Source organism: Mandrillus leucophaeus, unplaced genomic scaffold, assembly GCF_000951045.1.
Source record: "Mandrillus leucophaeus isolate KB7577 unplaced genomic scaffold, Mleu.le_1.0 Scaffold652, whole genome shotgun sequence".
NCBI classification, from domain to species: domain Eukaryota; kingdom Metazoa; phylum Chordata; class Mammalia; order Primates; family Cercopithecidae; genus Mandrillus; species Mandrillus leucophaeus.
The window spans coordinates 423,706-439,733 of NW_012107053.1; the positions used below are offsets into that span (position 1 = coordinate 423,706).

The following is a 16,028-nucleotide window of genomic DNA, read 5'->3' on the forward strand; positions in this document are numbered from 1 at the left end:
CTATCCTATTGTAGGTAGTAAAAGGCTAATACCCTCCAGTTCTACTCCAGGAACCGGTTCATTTGTTGTTTATTGTAATTTAATTGTCTCTCATCTTCCCCTCTAGATTATAAAATACTCCTTTTATTTCTACTACCTAATACAGTGTCTGGCACCATGATAGGAATTCGATAACTATTCACTGAAAGACAAATATTTAATTAGCACTTTACACATTTCAATAAAAATTTCACATTCATGTGGCCCTGAACAGATGAGCTATTAGATTTTATTTGTAGTTACTAAAATGTCATTTTTTAACCTTACATATCTCATTCTTGGCATTTTTTAGACATTAGGAAAGTGATTTCATGAAGTAGGTGAAATAACCATTTGAAAACAAGGATATAGATCCTAGAGACTTTTATATATGTATTTTTGTCCTCAAGAATCTAACCTTATGTACGCTGTGTGTATAGTGCATAATAAATACTTGGAGAATGAATAAATCGGTGTAGGGGCTGCTGTAAGAGTCAACAGAATGGGTAGATTAAATTGTGAATAGTCTAAAACATCTCTCAAAAGTGGTCATTTCTAATTCCTAATATGTACACTTTGCTACTCAGCCTTTTGCTTTCTTAAAAATCTCTAACAGATATCATCAATTTCTCATGAAAATCCTACTGAAGTGTTTGAAGACGGAGAAAATCCACCAAGTAGTCGATCATCAGAGAGTGGATTCACTGAGTTTATACAATATCAAGCAGACCGAACTGATGATATTGACAGAGAACTGAGTGAGGGCCAGGGGGCAGCTACCATCCCAATTGGTAGCACATCCTCTGAAACAGAAACAGCATCCACTGTGGGATCTGAAGAAACCATCATCCAGACCCCTTCCGTAGTCACTCAGGGGACAGCAACCCGAAGTGGGAAGACAGCCCAAAAGACTGCAATGCAGTGCTGCTTGGAGTATGTCCAACAGTTTCTTACCAGACTTATCAACCTCTACATCATTCAGAATAACTCTCTTTCTCAGGCTTTGACTACAGAACATCAGGGGGATCTTGGTCGAGAACAAGGAGAGACTTCAAAATGGGACAGAAATTCACAAGGAGATGTAAAAGAGAGAAGCATAAGTAAACAAAAAACTTCTAAAGAATACCTTTCTGCCTTCCTTGCTGCCTGTCAGCTCTTCCTAGAGTGCTCAAGTTTCCCAGTTTACATCGCTGAGGGGAACCATACATCAGAGTTACGTTCTGAAAAACTGGAGACTGGTAAGGTCATCTCAGTTTTGCTTATATTTCAGTATTTTCTGTAGTATGTTTTTTCTTTTTAAAAGAGGCATTCATTAAAACGGATTTTTTTAGCCAGTTACTTTTTTTTAATGTTTTAATTTGCAAGTTTTTTTTTAAATGGAATACTGTCACTCTGGGGAGATTGATATATTGGAAGATTTTGTGATTTTGATGTCGTTCACAGTTTGCTTGCAGGTAAGTTGGAGCTGAAATGGAAATCTCTGGAGAAAAGTAGTGTAGCAGTAGATCTGCTGGTTTTCTTTGTTATGACCAGTAACATGTTTACTTTTATTTTGATTTTTATATATACACACACAGTGCAGTGAATACTACATAATGCTTATTGATCAATATACTGTTTTTTGGGACGGGATAATAGATTGTATGACTTGGCATAAGAAAAATATATATTGAAGAAAAGTATAATAAATTATGGTTGCTACTTTATTAAAGCTCTAGACTAGGTGAGAAACCATGGTTTTGTTAACAGATCAAGGCCTTAAAAGTATTTTGTGGCTTTATTTTTTGAAATTAACTTAGAGTGTGTGTGAAATGTTTAGTATAATGAACTCTGATTGCTACCATCTTTTGTTTCAGACTGTGAGCATGTGCAGCCTCCACAGTGGCTCCAGACTCTGATGAATGCTTGCAGCCAAGCAAGTGATTTCAGTGTTCAGAGTGTTGCTATTTCACTAGTCATGGACCTGGTGGGACTGACACAGTCTGTGGCCATGGTCACTGGGGAAAACATCAACAGTGTAGAGCCTGCACAACCCTTAAGTCCAAACCAGGGAAGAGTAGCTGTGGTTATTAGACCTCCCCTCACTCAGGGCAATCTGAGGTACATAGCTGAGAAGACTGAATTTTTCAAGGTAAATTCTAAGAAATGCATACATGACGATGATCATTACAGCCGTGTATGATACTTGACCTAGTTTGCTTTAAGCATTATTTTTAAAATGATAATAAAGCTTCATTAAACACCTCTTAATATGTCTTGCCATATAGAAAATGATGCCACAGCTGATAGACATACTGCTCTCCCCATCTTATTCCCAATTTTGTGAGCGGGGAGAAAAATAAGAATATAATATTAGGATAAAGAGAAGTATTAGGGCACTGAAGCCATGTAGGAAACAATTTCAGCTAAAAAGAGGAAAACAGTAGAACTTACTTTCAGATTAAGTGGTTGTGACACTTTTGCTTTTTTTTTTTTTTTTTTTTTTGAGACAGTCTCGCTCTGTCGGCCAGGCTGGAGTGCAGTGGCACGATCTTGGCTCACTGCAACTTCTGCCTCCTGGGCTCAAGCAATTCTCCTGCCTCAGCCTCCCTAGTAGCTGGGATTACAGGCGTGTGCCACCATGCCCAGCTAATTTTTGTGTTTTTAGTAGAAACGGGGTTTCACCATGTTGGCCAGGCTGGTCTCAAACTCCTGACCTCAGTAATCTGCCCGCCTCAGCCTCCCAAAGTGCTGGGATTACAGGCGTGAGCAGCACTTTTGCTTTTCATGCAGTAAAATCTTAGCACTCCAAAACTCTCATGAAAAGTTTTTCTGACTCGTCATATTGTCTCATTATCATCTGTGGTGTATAAAGTCACTCAGAAAAAAATTCAGAAAACTCAGTCTTTGATTTCTACCCCAATGGTATAAATATTATCCTCTATATCAAACATCAAGTAGATTTGGATTGTATACATCTTAAGCAGGTAGATTCTTTATACTGTACGTTAAAAAAAAAGTTTTAAAATGTGATTTCAAGTCATTGTGCCCCTTCAGATATTTCCTCCTGCTAGATTAGAGTTGGATTTCATAATATTGTGGTAGTGAATCCTGAAGATTATTGCATTATTATTATTACTAATTGCATTATTATTAATGCTGTTACAGATCAAGTGCTGCGTTAACATACGTAGCTCTGAAATACCTATTATCTATTTTATAGATTTTAAGTAGTTTGGATATTTCAACTATGAATTACTTTTCACTCTGTAATATACAACCATGAATATTAAATTGCATTCAATGTGGGATTTGTATCTTATTAAGGATAGTTTATTCTAGCATCACTTTACTAACACCGCTAAATAATGAAATGGGGTCTTACCTGGGCCCTGCAGAAAACATTCACATGTCTGATTTTTTTTTCGAGATATAGTCTCGCTCTGTTGCGCAATCTCTGCTAACTGCAACTTGCGCCTTTCGAGTTCAATTAATTCTCCTGTCTCAGCCTCCCGAGTAGCTGGGATTACAGGTGCATGCCACCATGCCCGGCTAACTTTTTGTATTTTTAGTAGAGACAAGATTTCGCCGTGTTGCCCAGGCTGGTCTCAAACTCGTGACCTCAGGTGATCCTCCTGCTTCGGCCTCCCAAGATGCTGGGATTACAGGCATGAGCCGCCATGTCCAGACAACATGCCTGATGTCTAAAAACAAATATCATTACAGGACTATCATAAAAGGTTCCAAGGGCTTGGGTGATCAGAAAGTAGGTACATGGAAGACTGCACTTAGTAACCTCATCCCCATAGAATAGAATATTAAAAACCTTTCAGATCTGACAGCAGACATTCATTTATACCTAATAAGAAATATTTGTTAAATAAATTTTCATGTATGGTATTGTGACTGTCACTTTTACATCTTTTTTATAGCATGTAGCTTTAACATTGTGGGACCAGTTGGGAGATGGGACACCTCAGCATCACCAGAAGAGTGTGGAACTATTTTATCAATTACATAACTTAGTTCCTTCTTCTAGCATCTGTGAGGATGTTATAAGTCAGCAGTTAACCCATAAAGATAAGGTAAATCCTCTTCTTATCTTGTGCACACCGCCCCCCGCCCCCTGCCACACACACACACACACACACACACACACACACACACACATATTATACTAAAAAGTAAGTTAAGAAAACTTCAGGGAAATTATTGCAGTTAACATAGGAGTAAGAGAAAATAGCTTTGTTCACAGTGATCTTAGTATCTTTAAAATAAATGTATTCAACTCTTTCTAGAGGAAAGTTGTTTACAAAAGCATCAGTAATATGAAAAGTAAAACAAAAATCAAATGCTGGATTTATTTATTTGTTCAGGACACAGTTATGGGAAATGATGTTTAGCATTGGTGGTCTCAGTTCTTGGGTCATTTAAAGAGGAACCAGTGGCCTCAGTTATGGAACTTATGGATTTATTAACTAATATATATGAAATGAAATAATGTATAAATTATAAGCTATAGAATACTAATATGTGAGATTATATTATTTGCAGTATTATACTACATATCCAAAATAAGAATTTTGTATTCTAATATATATGAAGTGTGATATATAATTCAGTTAGCCTGAGAAGAAGCTGGAATAATCATTTTGACTAACCTCATCAGGGTAATTTAATGACGTTTGTGGTCTTCCTGTGCTGCTCTGTAATATAAATAGAAGATTTGATTGAAGACCTTTTAGAAGTATATTGTCCTATTTTTAAAAAACTCAAAATGCTAGTGTGTTTGAGTGGGTCATATTCAAAAAAGGAATTCTGTTAAATAAACATTTGGCAGAGGAGAAAGTGGTATATGAAGGAGTAAATGAAAGGAATGAAAAGTTTATTCCAAGAAAAATGTTAAAAATCTATTTCTGCTATAACACATTTTTTTTCAAAATTATTCAGAAATAATAGGGAAGCACTCTATTCTAACAATTTAAGTTTTACATTAAATATAAATCTAGGACAAATTATATGCCTATTTTCACTTGGGTAGCATTTCATTTTTAAAGAAATACTCCCAGGTTCTAAATAAATATATACATCCATGAAAAAAATTAAAATATATTTTACTACTTAATTTTTACATTTCTGTTGGTTGATACAAATGCAGGCTTCGTAAGAAAAGCCTGTATTAAGCTCACAGAAAAAACAAGCATGCCTCCCAACTATCACAAGCAATTTAGGAAGTTGCAGTCTGGTTTCTTGGGGCTTTTGCTTAAAGGATCCATAAATGCTAAAGAAAGACTTCAAAAGTTTTGATAATGTGACAATTTCTACTTGATTTATATTAATACATATTTATTATCTAATACCAAGTGTGCTTGCTGTTCTAAATAATTTATTTTTACATTGTTTTACCCATTATTAATCTTTTTCCAAATAATCTCAAAAGTAGTTTGATATTTTTATTGTAGAAATAATTTTTAAGTGTTTAAATTTTTGAGTCAAACCAGCTTATAAGTGATGAAAAACTCATTTGGGATTAATGTATCATTTGTGGGACAAAAAATATATAGTGCAATGAAATCAATTTTGACAACTAAATGTTTATATTAAAATGAAGGAGGAAGTGCCTTCTGGACTCCAGATATATGTACATTAGTAACTTTTTTCTTCTGTTATACAATAATCTAGTAAGCTCATTACTTAAAGTCTAAACTCAGGAATAATTATTTACGAGACAGGATGAGATGATAACCTTTAAGTTCAATATTTCTGTATATATTTACATATTTTCTGTGTTTCTACTTCCATAAAGAATAGAAATAGTTTATTGCAATGTGTGTTTGAATATTGTGGACGTTGAACGTAATACAGTACTCCTAAATAGTACTCTGATTTTACTAAAATCACTTAGTATCTTCAAGAGAGAAGAACATAATTTAAGCTCCCATGTTTCTCCTCAGAAAATAAGGATGGAAGCACATGCCAAGTTTGCAGTTCTTTGGCATCTAACGAGAGATCTCCATATAAATAAATCTTCATCTTTTGTACGTTCTTTTGACAGGTCAGTTACATTTTATATTAAGATTTCACAGTAAGATATCTTAATGTTGCCTCTTTCCTTGAGTCTACTGTCTAGCTTGGCAAATGTAGGAGATAGCAATTTATAAATTTTATAAAGAGAATTTATTATTTTGAAAACCATAAACTGTATTAAAATGCATGGCATTTTTACTCATCCACCAGATATTTACTTTCTGGTTTTGGAGTACCTGGTTTCCCTTCCCTTCCTTGGACAACTATTTATCACATTCCTACGAGGTGTCAGGCACCATTCTAGGTGCATTACTTAGAATGATAATGCTAGTGATAGAGCAATGGATACAGCTTTCTTGAGTCTATATTCACATTTAGTGAAACTGCATATAAATAGTAGATTATGTGTTTCTCAAGCAATTATTTTCAATCTTCTGCCTAAACTAGATTTGTTAAAATCTATAGCCGAAAACACTAACAAATTATTTCCATGAATCCAGAGAACTTGTAGCTGCCTGAGAGTGGTTTTGGTTTTTGTCTGGACTACATAGGTGACTTCAGATATCAGATCTGCATTAAATTCCAAGGAGCTGCCATTTTTAGGTGGATTCACATATTGTCATAAGGTAGTCTCACCAGCCGGTCTCATAGTGGTGGCCATGAATCTGTGTTCAAGCTCAGCTCAGGATCAGAATTGTCCTCTACTGAACGTTATTTCGGCTGGTGCTTTTCAACTAGCATTACCATTTTTAAGTGATCTGATACTGAACCATATATGGAACCCCTACAGTGTATTGAATATATTGAACCTTTACTTTATAAATAATCATCTCTTATTTGACAACTATCTTTCCTAATTTTACAAGTGAGGGAATAGAGGTCAGGAAAAGTTGTTACTTGCCCAACACCACACAAAAGATTTGAGTCTTGGGTTTTTCTGATTCCAAAGCACACTTTCATACCATTCACAGATTTTTCCTTGAATTAAGCACATAGCTTTGACTCACAGGGATAGTGTGAGCAGAGGAACATGGATCAACATGGAGTAATGCTGACTTGCTGAAGGCTCAGTGCTTGATAATATGAACAGGAAAATGTTCCTAAAACAAGACTAATCATTTTTTTTTCAATTCTTCAGTATTAATCTTAGTAATGTATGCTTGTGAAATTTCAAAGCATAAGTATATTTTTAGAAGGGCAAAAGTTTTTTTTCCTTTCTTATGCCTACTGAGACTATTGGGATTAAGATTATTAAAATGCTATGATCAAAATTTATCCTGAAGTATGACTACTTCAAAATAGTTAATTCAAAGTAAGAAACCCAATTTATTGATTTTATAAAAGAGTGTGACAAGGTAGATGTTTGGTTCTTTATTTTAATTATTTGTGTTTATTTTAGGTCACTGTTCATCATGTTAGATAGCCTTAACAGTCTCGATGGTTCTACTAGCTCTGTGGGACAAGCCTGGCTGAACCAAGTCCTACAAAGACATGATATTGCACGAGTTTTGGAACCATTGTTATTGCTCCTGCTTCATCCAAAAACTCAGAGGGTTTCAGTACAGCGTGTACAAGCAGAACGTTATTGGAATAAGGCTCCCTGTTATCCAGGAGAGGACAATGACAAGCATTTCATGCAAAATTTTGCCTGCAGCAATGGTGAATATCACATAGAAGTAGACAGCTTTATTTAGAATTATCAAAATAAAGTGATAAGTGAATATAACAGTAATTGGTGGAAGAACTGCATGTGAGATTTTCTCCATGGGCTTATTTTCTCCCCTCCTCATGCACTAGCAATGCTGTGTGGACCATGTCAGAATGTACTGTGTCAATGACCATTGTAGAGGATGTGGGTCACTCAGTTGACTTTTTCAGGGCAGGAAATCAGGCACAGCTCTGGTTAGAGACATTCTTCAGTTTTGATGGAAATATCTTTAGAGCTTAGTTAGCAATTCTGGTCCTACAGGCTCTGTAGGTACTTCATTGGGAATTTATAGTAAACCTGTAATACACATTTTGTATTTCATGAGTCATTTTCCTCATCTTTTAGGAGAAGAATAATGCCCAACTTTCAAGGTTTTATTATGACCATCAGATGTAGACATGTTTGTGACATGCCTAAATATTCACTGTTACTATATTACTACAAAGTCCATACTTTATAAACTGTTGAGTGATGCCTTCTATACAGTGATAATGTCCCCTTATTTTATTTAAGGGACAAAAGACTCTCACATATGTCATTTGTCTCTTGACAAACCCTGTGGGGTCTGTAATGAAAAGATCATTTTACAGAGCAGGTTGCTGATGCCTGGAAGACTATGGCTTTCTCAAAGTCTCATGGCTAGTAAGTGATGAAGCTGAAACCAAACTGTCATATTCCTGCTTCATCTCTAGTGCGTTTCTACAGAGTCTTGGTTCCTCTCTCTGGCTTCTTTTCCACTGCTTCTTCTGAATCTTGTAAGAATTTGTATGACCCTGCTTATTGCCAGAGTGTCTTTCTGTTAATGCTTTATCTAACTCTGCTGAATTCTCACCTCCTCTCTGAGATCAGTGCCAGATCTCATCAATGGTATCATGATTCTTTCCCTAAATTTGCTAGCATTTGGTATGTACTATTTTGTATGTCACTAAGCCTTCCACCTTTTCTAAAAGAAGAACGTCATTAATGTATGCCACCTAAGAAATACAGAAATTAATTATATATTTGTGGTTTGCTGCTAATTTTAAACTCTTTAGAGAGTTTAGAAACAGCATAACTAAAGTGAGGTATTAGGGAGGAAAAATAAAACAAAATTTTCACCTGCAATAAAATAAAATGTAATTTTAGTAGGAAAATATAAGTAGATGATGACACTAATGATTAAAAATTTTGATCAGTCTACATTTCAATTATTTTAATGCATTTTGCATTTTTCTTCTTTTACTGTTTTTCTCATGTATCAGTGAGCCAAGTACAACTCATCACATCGAAGGGAAATGGTGAAAAGCCACTTACCATGGATGAAATAGAGAACTTTAGTCTCACTGTGAATCCATTAAGTGACAGACTTTCCCTCCTAAGTACCAGCAGTGAGACAATTCCAATGGTTGTGTCTGATTTTGATCTTCCAGACCAACAGATAGAAATACTTCAGAGTTCTGATTCGGGATGTTCACAGTCCTCTGCAGGGGACAACTTGAGTTACGAAGTTGATCCTGAAACCGTGAATGCCCAAGAGGATTCTCAAATGCTAAAGGAAAGCTCCCCAGATGATGATGTTCAGCAGGTAGTGTTTGACCTGATATGTAAAGTTGTAAGTGGCCTCGAAGTGGAATCTGCATCAGTTACATCTCAATTAGAAATTGAAGCTATGCCCCCAAAGTGCAGTGATACAGATCCAGAGGAAGAGACAATTAAAATTAAAGATGACTCTATTCAACAGAGTCAGAATGTTTTGCTGAGTAATGAAAGTTCTCAGTTTCTGTCTGTGTCTGCAGAGAGAGGCCATGAGTGTGTGGCAAATGGAATATCCAGGAATAGCTCCTCACCTTGTATTTCAGGAACCACACACACTCTTCATGACTCTTCTTTTGCTTCCATAGAAACCAAATCTAGACAAAGGAGTCACAGTAGTATTCAATTCAGCTTCAAAGAAAAATTATCAGAAAAAGTTTCGGAGAAGGAAACAATAGTTAAGGAGTCAGGTAAACAACCAGGAGCAAAACCTAAAGTAAAACTTGCCAGAAAAAAGGATGATGACAAGAAAAAATCTTCCAATGAAAAACTCAAACAAACCAGTGTATTCTTTAGTGATGGTCTGGATTTAGAGAACTGGTATAGCTGTGGAGAGGGAGACATTTCTGAAATTGAAAGTGACATGGGTTCTCCAGGATCTCGGAAATCTCCCAGTTTCAACATTCATCCTCTCTATCAACATGTGCTCCTGTATCTCCAGTTGTATGATTCATCCAGGACTTTGTATGCTTTCTCTGCCATCAAAGCCATCTTGAAAACTAACCCTATAGCTTTTGTAAATGCCATTTCAACTACTAGTGTAAATAATGCATATACTCCTCAGTTGTCTCTCCTTCAGAATCTATTGGCCAGACACCGGATTTCTGTTATGGGCAAAGATTTTTATAGTCACATTCCAGTGGACTCAAATCATAACTTCCGGAGTTCTATGTACATAGAAATTCTTATTTCTCTCTGCCTATATTACATGCGTAGCCATTACCCAACCCATGTCAAAGTTACTGCACAAGATTTAATAGGCAATCGAAACATGCAGATGATGAGCATAGAAATTCTGACACTACTTTTCACTGAGCTGGCAAAAGTAATAGAAAGCTCAGCGAAGGGTTTCCCTAGTTTTATTTCTGATATGTTATCTAAGTGCAAAGTTCAGAAAGTGATTCTTCATTGTTTGCTGTCATCTATCTTTAGTGCTCAGAAATGGCATAGTGAAAAAATGGCAGGTAAGAACATGGTTGCTGTGGAAGAAGGTTTCTCAGAGGACAGCCTTATTAATTTTTCAGAGGATGAATTTGACAATGGCAGCACGTTGCAGTCACAACTTCTTAAAGTGCTTCAGAGGCTGATTGTTCTAGAACACAGAGTAATGACTATTCCTGAAGAGAATGAAACAGGTTTTGATTTTGGTATATCTGACTTGGAACACATCAGTCCCCATCAACCCATGACTTCTCTTCAGTATTTGCATGCTCAGCCAATCACGTGTCAAGGCATGTTCCTCTGTGCAGTGATACGAGCTTTGCATCAGCACTGTGCATGTAAGATGCACCCACAATGGATCGGTTTAATCACATCTACTCTGCCTTACATGGGAAAAGTTCTACAGAGAGTAGTTGTTTCTGTGACACTACAACTGTGCAGAAATCTAGATAATCTAATTCAGCAGTACAAATACGAAACAGGATTATCTGACAGTAGGTAAGAGGTGACTTTTAACTTTATTGGTACTGAAATTTTTTAAATAAATGACTGCTTAATGTCTGGAAAGTTGGTCACAACTTGAATAAATAAATTAGTGGTTTTTGGTAGGTTACAAATAGTATATTATTTTCCACAAAAAAAAATGTGGCTCGAGGAAGAGTATCAATAAAAGAATCTAGAATGGAAAAGGGAAGGAATATTTAAACAGGCTTATTTTCTTCCAAGGACTGAAATTAATTTCAATGTTCTTCTTGCCTGAGCTGGCAAAACTAATAGGAAGCTTAGGAAAGGGTTTCCCGGGTTTTGTCTGCTTTATCTAAGTGCAAATCAGTTTTAGACTGAAAATAATTTAAATTTACAAATCTTTTCCATCCAATTTTGTTTTTTGTTTTGGATTTTCATGGTTTAGTGGCAAATTCAATCTGAGTCCCCATGCTCAAAATGAAGTCTGAAAAATTAGTTCCAGTAGACTATCTCATTTTTCAGAATAACCTTAGTTTCCACATGTAAAATAATAAGAAAACTGCCTTTGTTGTTTAATATTAATATGCTTGCCATTCCTCAGTGGCTAGAGATTCACTGGCCATCATGTGTTTATTTTGTATAGAATTCTTTAGCCAAGAGGAACTCTAGTATATTTAGTCCAACTCACTTATTTTATAGATTAGGAAATAAAAGACTCTGATTTATTCTTTTAGCCATTTATTAATCTAGTATTTATTGCACATTTTCTATGTACTTGACACATTGTATTTCCTAGTGATAAAATATGAACTATACTATCATAAAACTTGTGTTTAAATGAATGCATTTTATTTCAGGCCTCTGTGGATGGCATCAGTTATTCCACCAGATATGATTCTTACTCTTTTGGAAGGGATTACAGCCATTATCCATTACTGTTTGTTGGATCCAACTACACAGTATCACCAAGTAAGACTGCATAAATATTTGACTTCTTTTGAAAGACTATGAGGTCTAATATATTTCCATTTGTAAATCTCAGTAAGTAATGAGGTTTTTTCCCCAACTGTTAATAGCTTTTGGTCAATGTAGACCAGAAACACTTGTTTGAAGCACGCAGTGGAATCCTCTCAATCCTTCATATGATCATGTCCTCTGTGACACTGCTTTGGAGCATACTGCATCAAGCCGATTCTTCAGAAAAGATGATTATTGCTGCATCCGCATCTGTTACCACTATTAATCTTGGAGCTACAAAGGTTAGACAATTCATATTTAATCTGTAGAGCTCAGAAGTCTGTTTGAGGACCTTCCCAAAGATTATATTCAGAATATGTGAATAATTTGTGTAGTATTTACAGGACCCTGCATAGATTAATTATCAAATAATTTTTAACAGTTTTCCTGGGCTATGGCTGACATGTCACAGAATTTGCCCATTTTTAGGTATAAAATTCAGTAATTTTTTTAGTAAATTTACAAAGTTCACAACTTTGTAAATTTTTGAATATATCCTTTACCAGTCCAATTTTTGAATATGTCCTTTACCACCAAGATTCTTCCTGGCCATTTGCACTCACTCCCTGTTCCCATCCCTGATCCCAATCAACCACTAATCTATTCTCTCCATATATTGATTTGCTTTTTCTGAAAAAGTTCATATAAAGGGAATGATAATATTTGGTCTTTTGTGTCTGGCTTCTTTCACGTGACATATTTTTAAGGTTCATTCATACATGTTAGAACTTTGTTCCTTTTTTTAGGGCATTTTAAATTGAGATTTTAATATGCAAAGCCCTCCTAGAAAACAATTTAGCAATATGTACAGACAGCTTTAAAGATTTCATAGTCTTTGACCTAGTAATCTACTTTAGGAGTGAATTCTAAGGTAATTGAAATTATACAAAGATGTATATACAAAGCGTTCATTATAGTATTATTTAATGGCAGAAAAAAGAGAGATCCTAAACAATGAATTAGGGAATGTTTAAATTATCCTTTCAGTGTTTCATTACATAGCCACTAATATTCATGGTTTTGAAGAATTCTTATTGGATGGAGAAGGGCTCAAAAGCTCAGTGAAACCGGGGATGTTACATAATTGAACAAATACCGTATTTTCAGTTATATTAAAAATGTTATCTGTAGAAAAAGGAATAAAGTTTGCATTTTATCAGTAATTATCTCAGGATGATGGGATTAATTATTGATTTTTAATTTTTTTCTTCCTTGCTTGATATTTTCCAAATGCTGTGCCATGTCAAGTTGTCAAATTGACATCCTTCAATAACCTAATTTTACTCCTAGACCAGACCACCTGGATCCGGGATCCAAGGGAACACATAGGGAATTGGGAGAAGGATAAGGGTGGGAACCATTAGAACATTTGATCTAAGTTTTGATGCTTGGATTAAGCTATACTTTTTATGTTTTGTTTTATTTAAATAAAACAGAAGTTGTTTTATAATTATAGAATCCCTCACCTTTTTTTAAAGGACTCTATGTCAAACCTGCTAAGTCGAATTTTATGTGTTGTGTTTTTCTAGTATCTTTTCACAGTGAATAGACTTGCATTTGGCTGATTGGTAGCCGTCATTTTATAGGATTTGTTTTTCTTTCAGAATTATAGTCATGTTGTAGCCCTTAATGTTATTAAAGTTTCCTCTAGTGTTATTTATATAGTAAAACCTGTAAGTACTATATTATTTCAAAGAAACCAAAAAATGCAGTCTAGTTGTAAATGTTTTCATTTTTTTTAATTTCACTTTCATTTGCTTCAAACTGTTTTAGAACTTGAGACAACAGATTCTTGAATTGTTGGGCCCCATTTCAATGAATCATGGTGTTCACTTTATGGCTGCCATTGCATTTGTGTGGAATGAAAGAAGACAGAATAAAACCACCACCAGGACCAAGGTATGTATTTAGACATTTGGCACTTTTTGTTTTGCATTTGGTGAGTACATGCTAATTTTCACTTCTCCATATATTGCAGTGGTGCCGGGGTAGATTGGAGTGTAAAGCAAAAGTTTGTTGACAGGTTTAGATAAATTGTTGCCTTAATTTCTTTAAGTATTGATTAAAATTTGAGGTCAAGGCTAGGTGCAGTGGCTCACACCTGTAATCCCAGCACTTTGGGAGGCTGAGGCAGGCAGATCATGAGGTCAGGAGATCCAGACCAGCCTGACCAACACAGTGAAACCCCATCTCTACTAAAAATACAAAAATTAGCTGGGCATGGTGGCACACGCCTGTAGTCCCAGCTACTTGGAAGGCTGAGGCAGGAGAATCGCTGAAACCCAGAAGGCGGAAGTTGTGGTGAGCCGAGATCACGCCACTGCACTCCAGCCTGGGCAACAAAGTGAGACCCTGTCTCAAAAAATAAGTAAATAAAGATAAAAGTAAAATTTGAGGTCAAATATAAAAGATATTATGTGGAAATGAAAGGAAATTAGTATGATATTAAAACTAAATAGAAATGGTAATATGGTACGGTATATTTTTTAAGTGCTAGTCATTTAGGGTCCAAAGCAAGGATATGGAGAAAAATTTTCATCTTGACTGTAGTTTATTATGATATGATAATTCAAAGAGTTCTTGTTTCTAAATATAATTTACAAATTTTTTTTTTCTACTTTTTTTCATAGAGATGAGGTCTCACTTTGCCGTTGGTCTTAGCTGAGTTATGTATGTGAATTTTGTTGCTTTCTGAGTTTCAAAACTCAAGAGAAATGCTCTATATTGAAAACGAATCACGGTACATTAGAATAGTAAGGCTATTGTATAACTTACATTTATATAAAAAATATGATTTTTTTCCACCTAACAATTCCTGATTTATTTTTGTGCTTTTACATTTTTAAAGTAATCAAAATAAACATTCACACCATATTACATTATTTGCATGTGAAGATTCAGTAGTAGATAGCACTCACATTGAAAATTTAAATCCTGTACTACTTAGAAGCAGTAAAGAACACTTGATTTAACATGGCATGTTGAAGCCAGGCACAGTGGCTCATAGCTACAGTCCTAGCACTTTGGGAGACCAAGGTGGGAGGATTGCTTGAGGCCAAGAATTCAAGACCTCATGAGACCCTGTCTCTACAAAATATAAAAATAGTGAAGTGTGGTGGCATGTGCCTGCAGACCTAGCTACTCATGAGGCTGAGGCAGGAGGATTATCAGGTATATTATAGCTGATAATATGTAATTCACATAGAGCAATGCCTAGCACTTAATCACTGTGTAAATATTAGCTATATTATTATTCCTCATATTTAAATAGAGAGCCAAGGATTATCAGTCACATAAAGTGTCTAATGTGATAGACAGACTGAAACAGCTAGATTTTTAAAAGTCAAACAATGCAGATAACAGAAGAAAATGTAAATAATAATAATGTCCTTCAGTGGGTGAGACCATGAGGTAGAAAGGGAGAGTATAGGAAAGACCATTCCAAAAATTAAAATTTTTCATGGATATTAAAAATACTACAGCAGAAACAAAGCAATATTTTTAGGAGGGTTGGAACAGAAAGTGGATAAATACCAGAAATGGAATACAAATTTAAAGATATGGAAAACAGGAGAAAAGAGATAAGAATATTAGAGAAGTGATACTAGAGACCCAGTATCTTTCTGCAGAATGTAAAAACAAGAGGAGAAAAATACAAAGAAATAATATAATAAAATTCCTCAGGAATGAAATAAATACGTTTCCAGATTGTGCGTCGCACTGTGAAAAGAGATCTGCACAAAGATTAGCATGTAATTTCAGAACACTGGAGATAAAGAAGAGATCCTAAAATCTTCTGAAGAAAGAATACTGGTCACATTCAAAAGAATAAAGATGAGATTTGTTAACAGCAACACTGGGAATTTTGATGGGGAGGTAGTTTCAATCCATAATTCTATCTCTAGCCAAACTGTCACTCAGAACATTTTCAGCTATGCAATGTCTCAACAACAACAACAACAGCAAGGAAAATTGCTATCAGTTCACTTTTTCGCGGCTACTGGAAGATGTAAGTCCACCAGAGGAGGAATAAACCAAGAATGAAGAAGACGGGAGATCCAAGAAACAGGGGTTCCAACAC

The 16,028-nt window shown here is 35.3% G+C and overlaps 1 protein-coding gene across 2 annotated transcripts in view; it reads left to right on the top strand.

Moving 5' to 3' along the window:
- Positions 1–16,028, top strand: part of DOPEY1 (dopey family member 1) — a 109,712-nt gene that overhangs the window by 69,623 nt on the left and 24,061 nt on the right. For both annotated transcript variants that reach the window (XM_012001193.1, XM_012001194.1), the window contains exons 16-24: positions 635–1,256; positions 1,875–2,149; positions 3,930–4,082; positions 5,952–6,052; positions 7,424–7,683; positions 8,974–10,963; positions 11,788–11,899; positions 12,007–12,189; positions 13,721–13,846. In XM_012001193.1, coding sequence (XP_011856583.1) covers positions 635–1,256; positions 1,875–2,149; positions 3,930–4,082; positions 5,952–6,052; positions 7,424–7,683; positions 8,974–10,963; positions 11,788–11,899; positions 12,007–12,189; positions 13,721–13,846 — 3,822 coding nt within the window. The remainder of the gene's footprint in view (positions 1–634; positions 1,257–1,874; positions 2,150–3,929; positions 4,083–5,951; positions 6,053–7,423; positions 7,684–8,973; positions 10,964–11,787; positions 11,900–12,006; positions 12,190–13,720; positions 13,847–16,028) is intronic.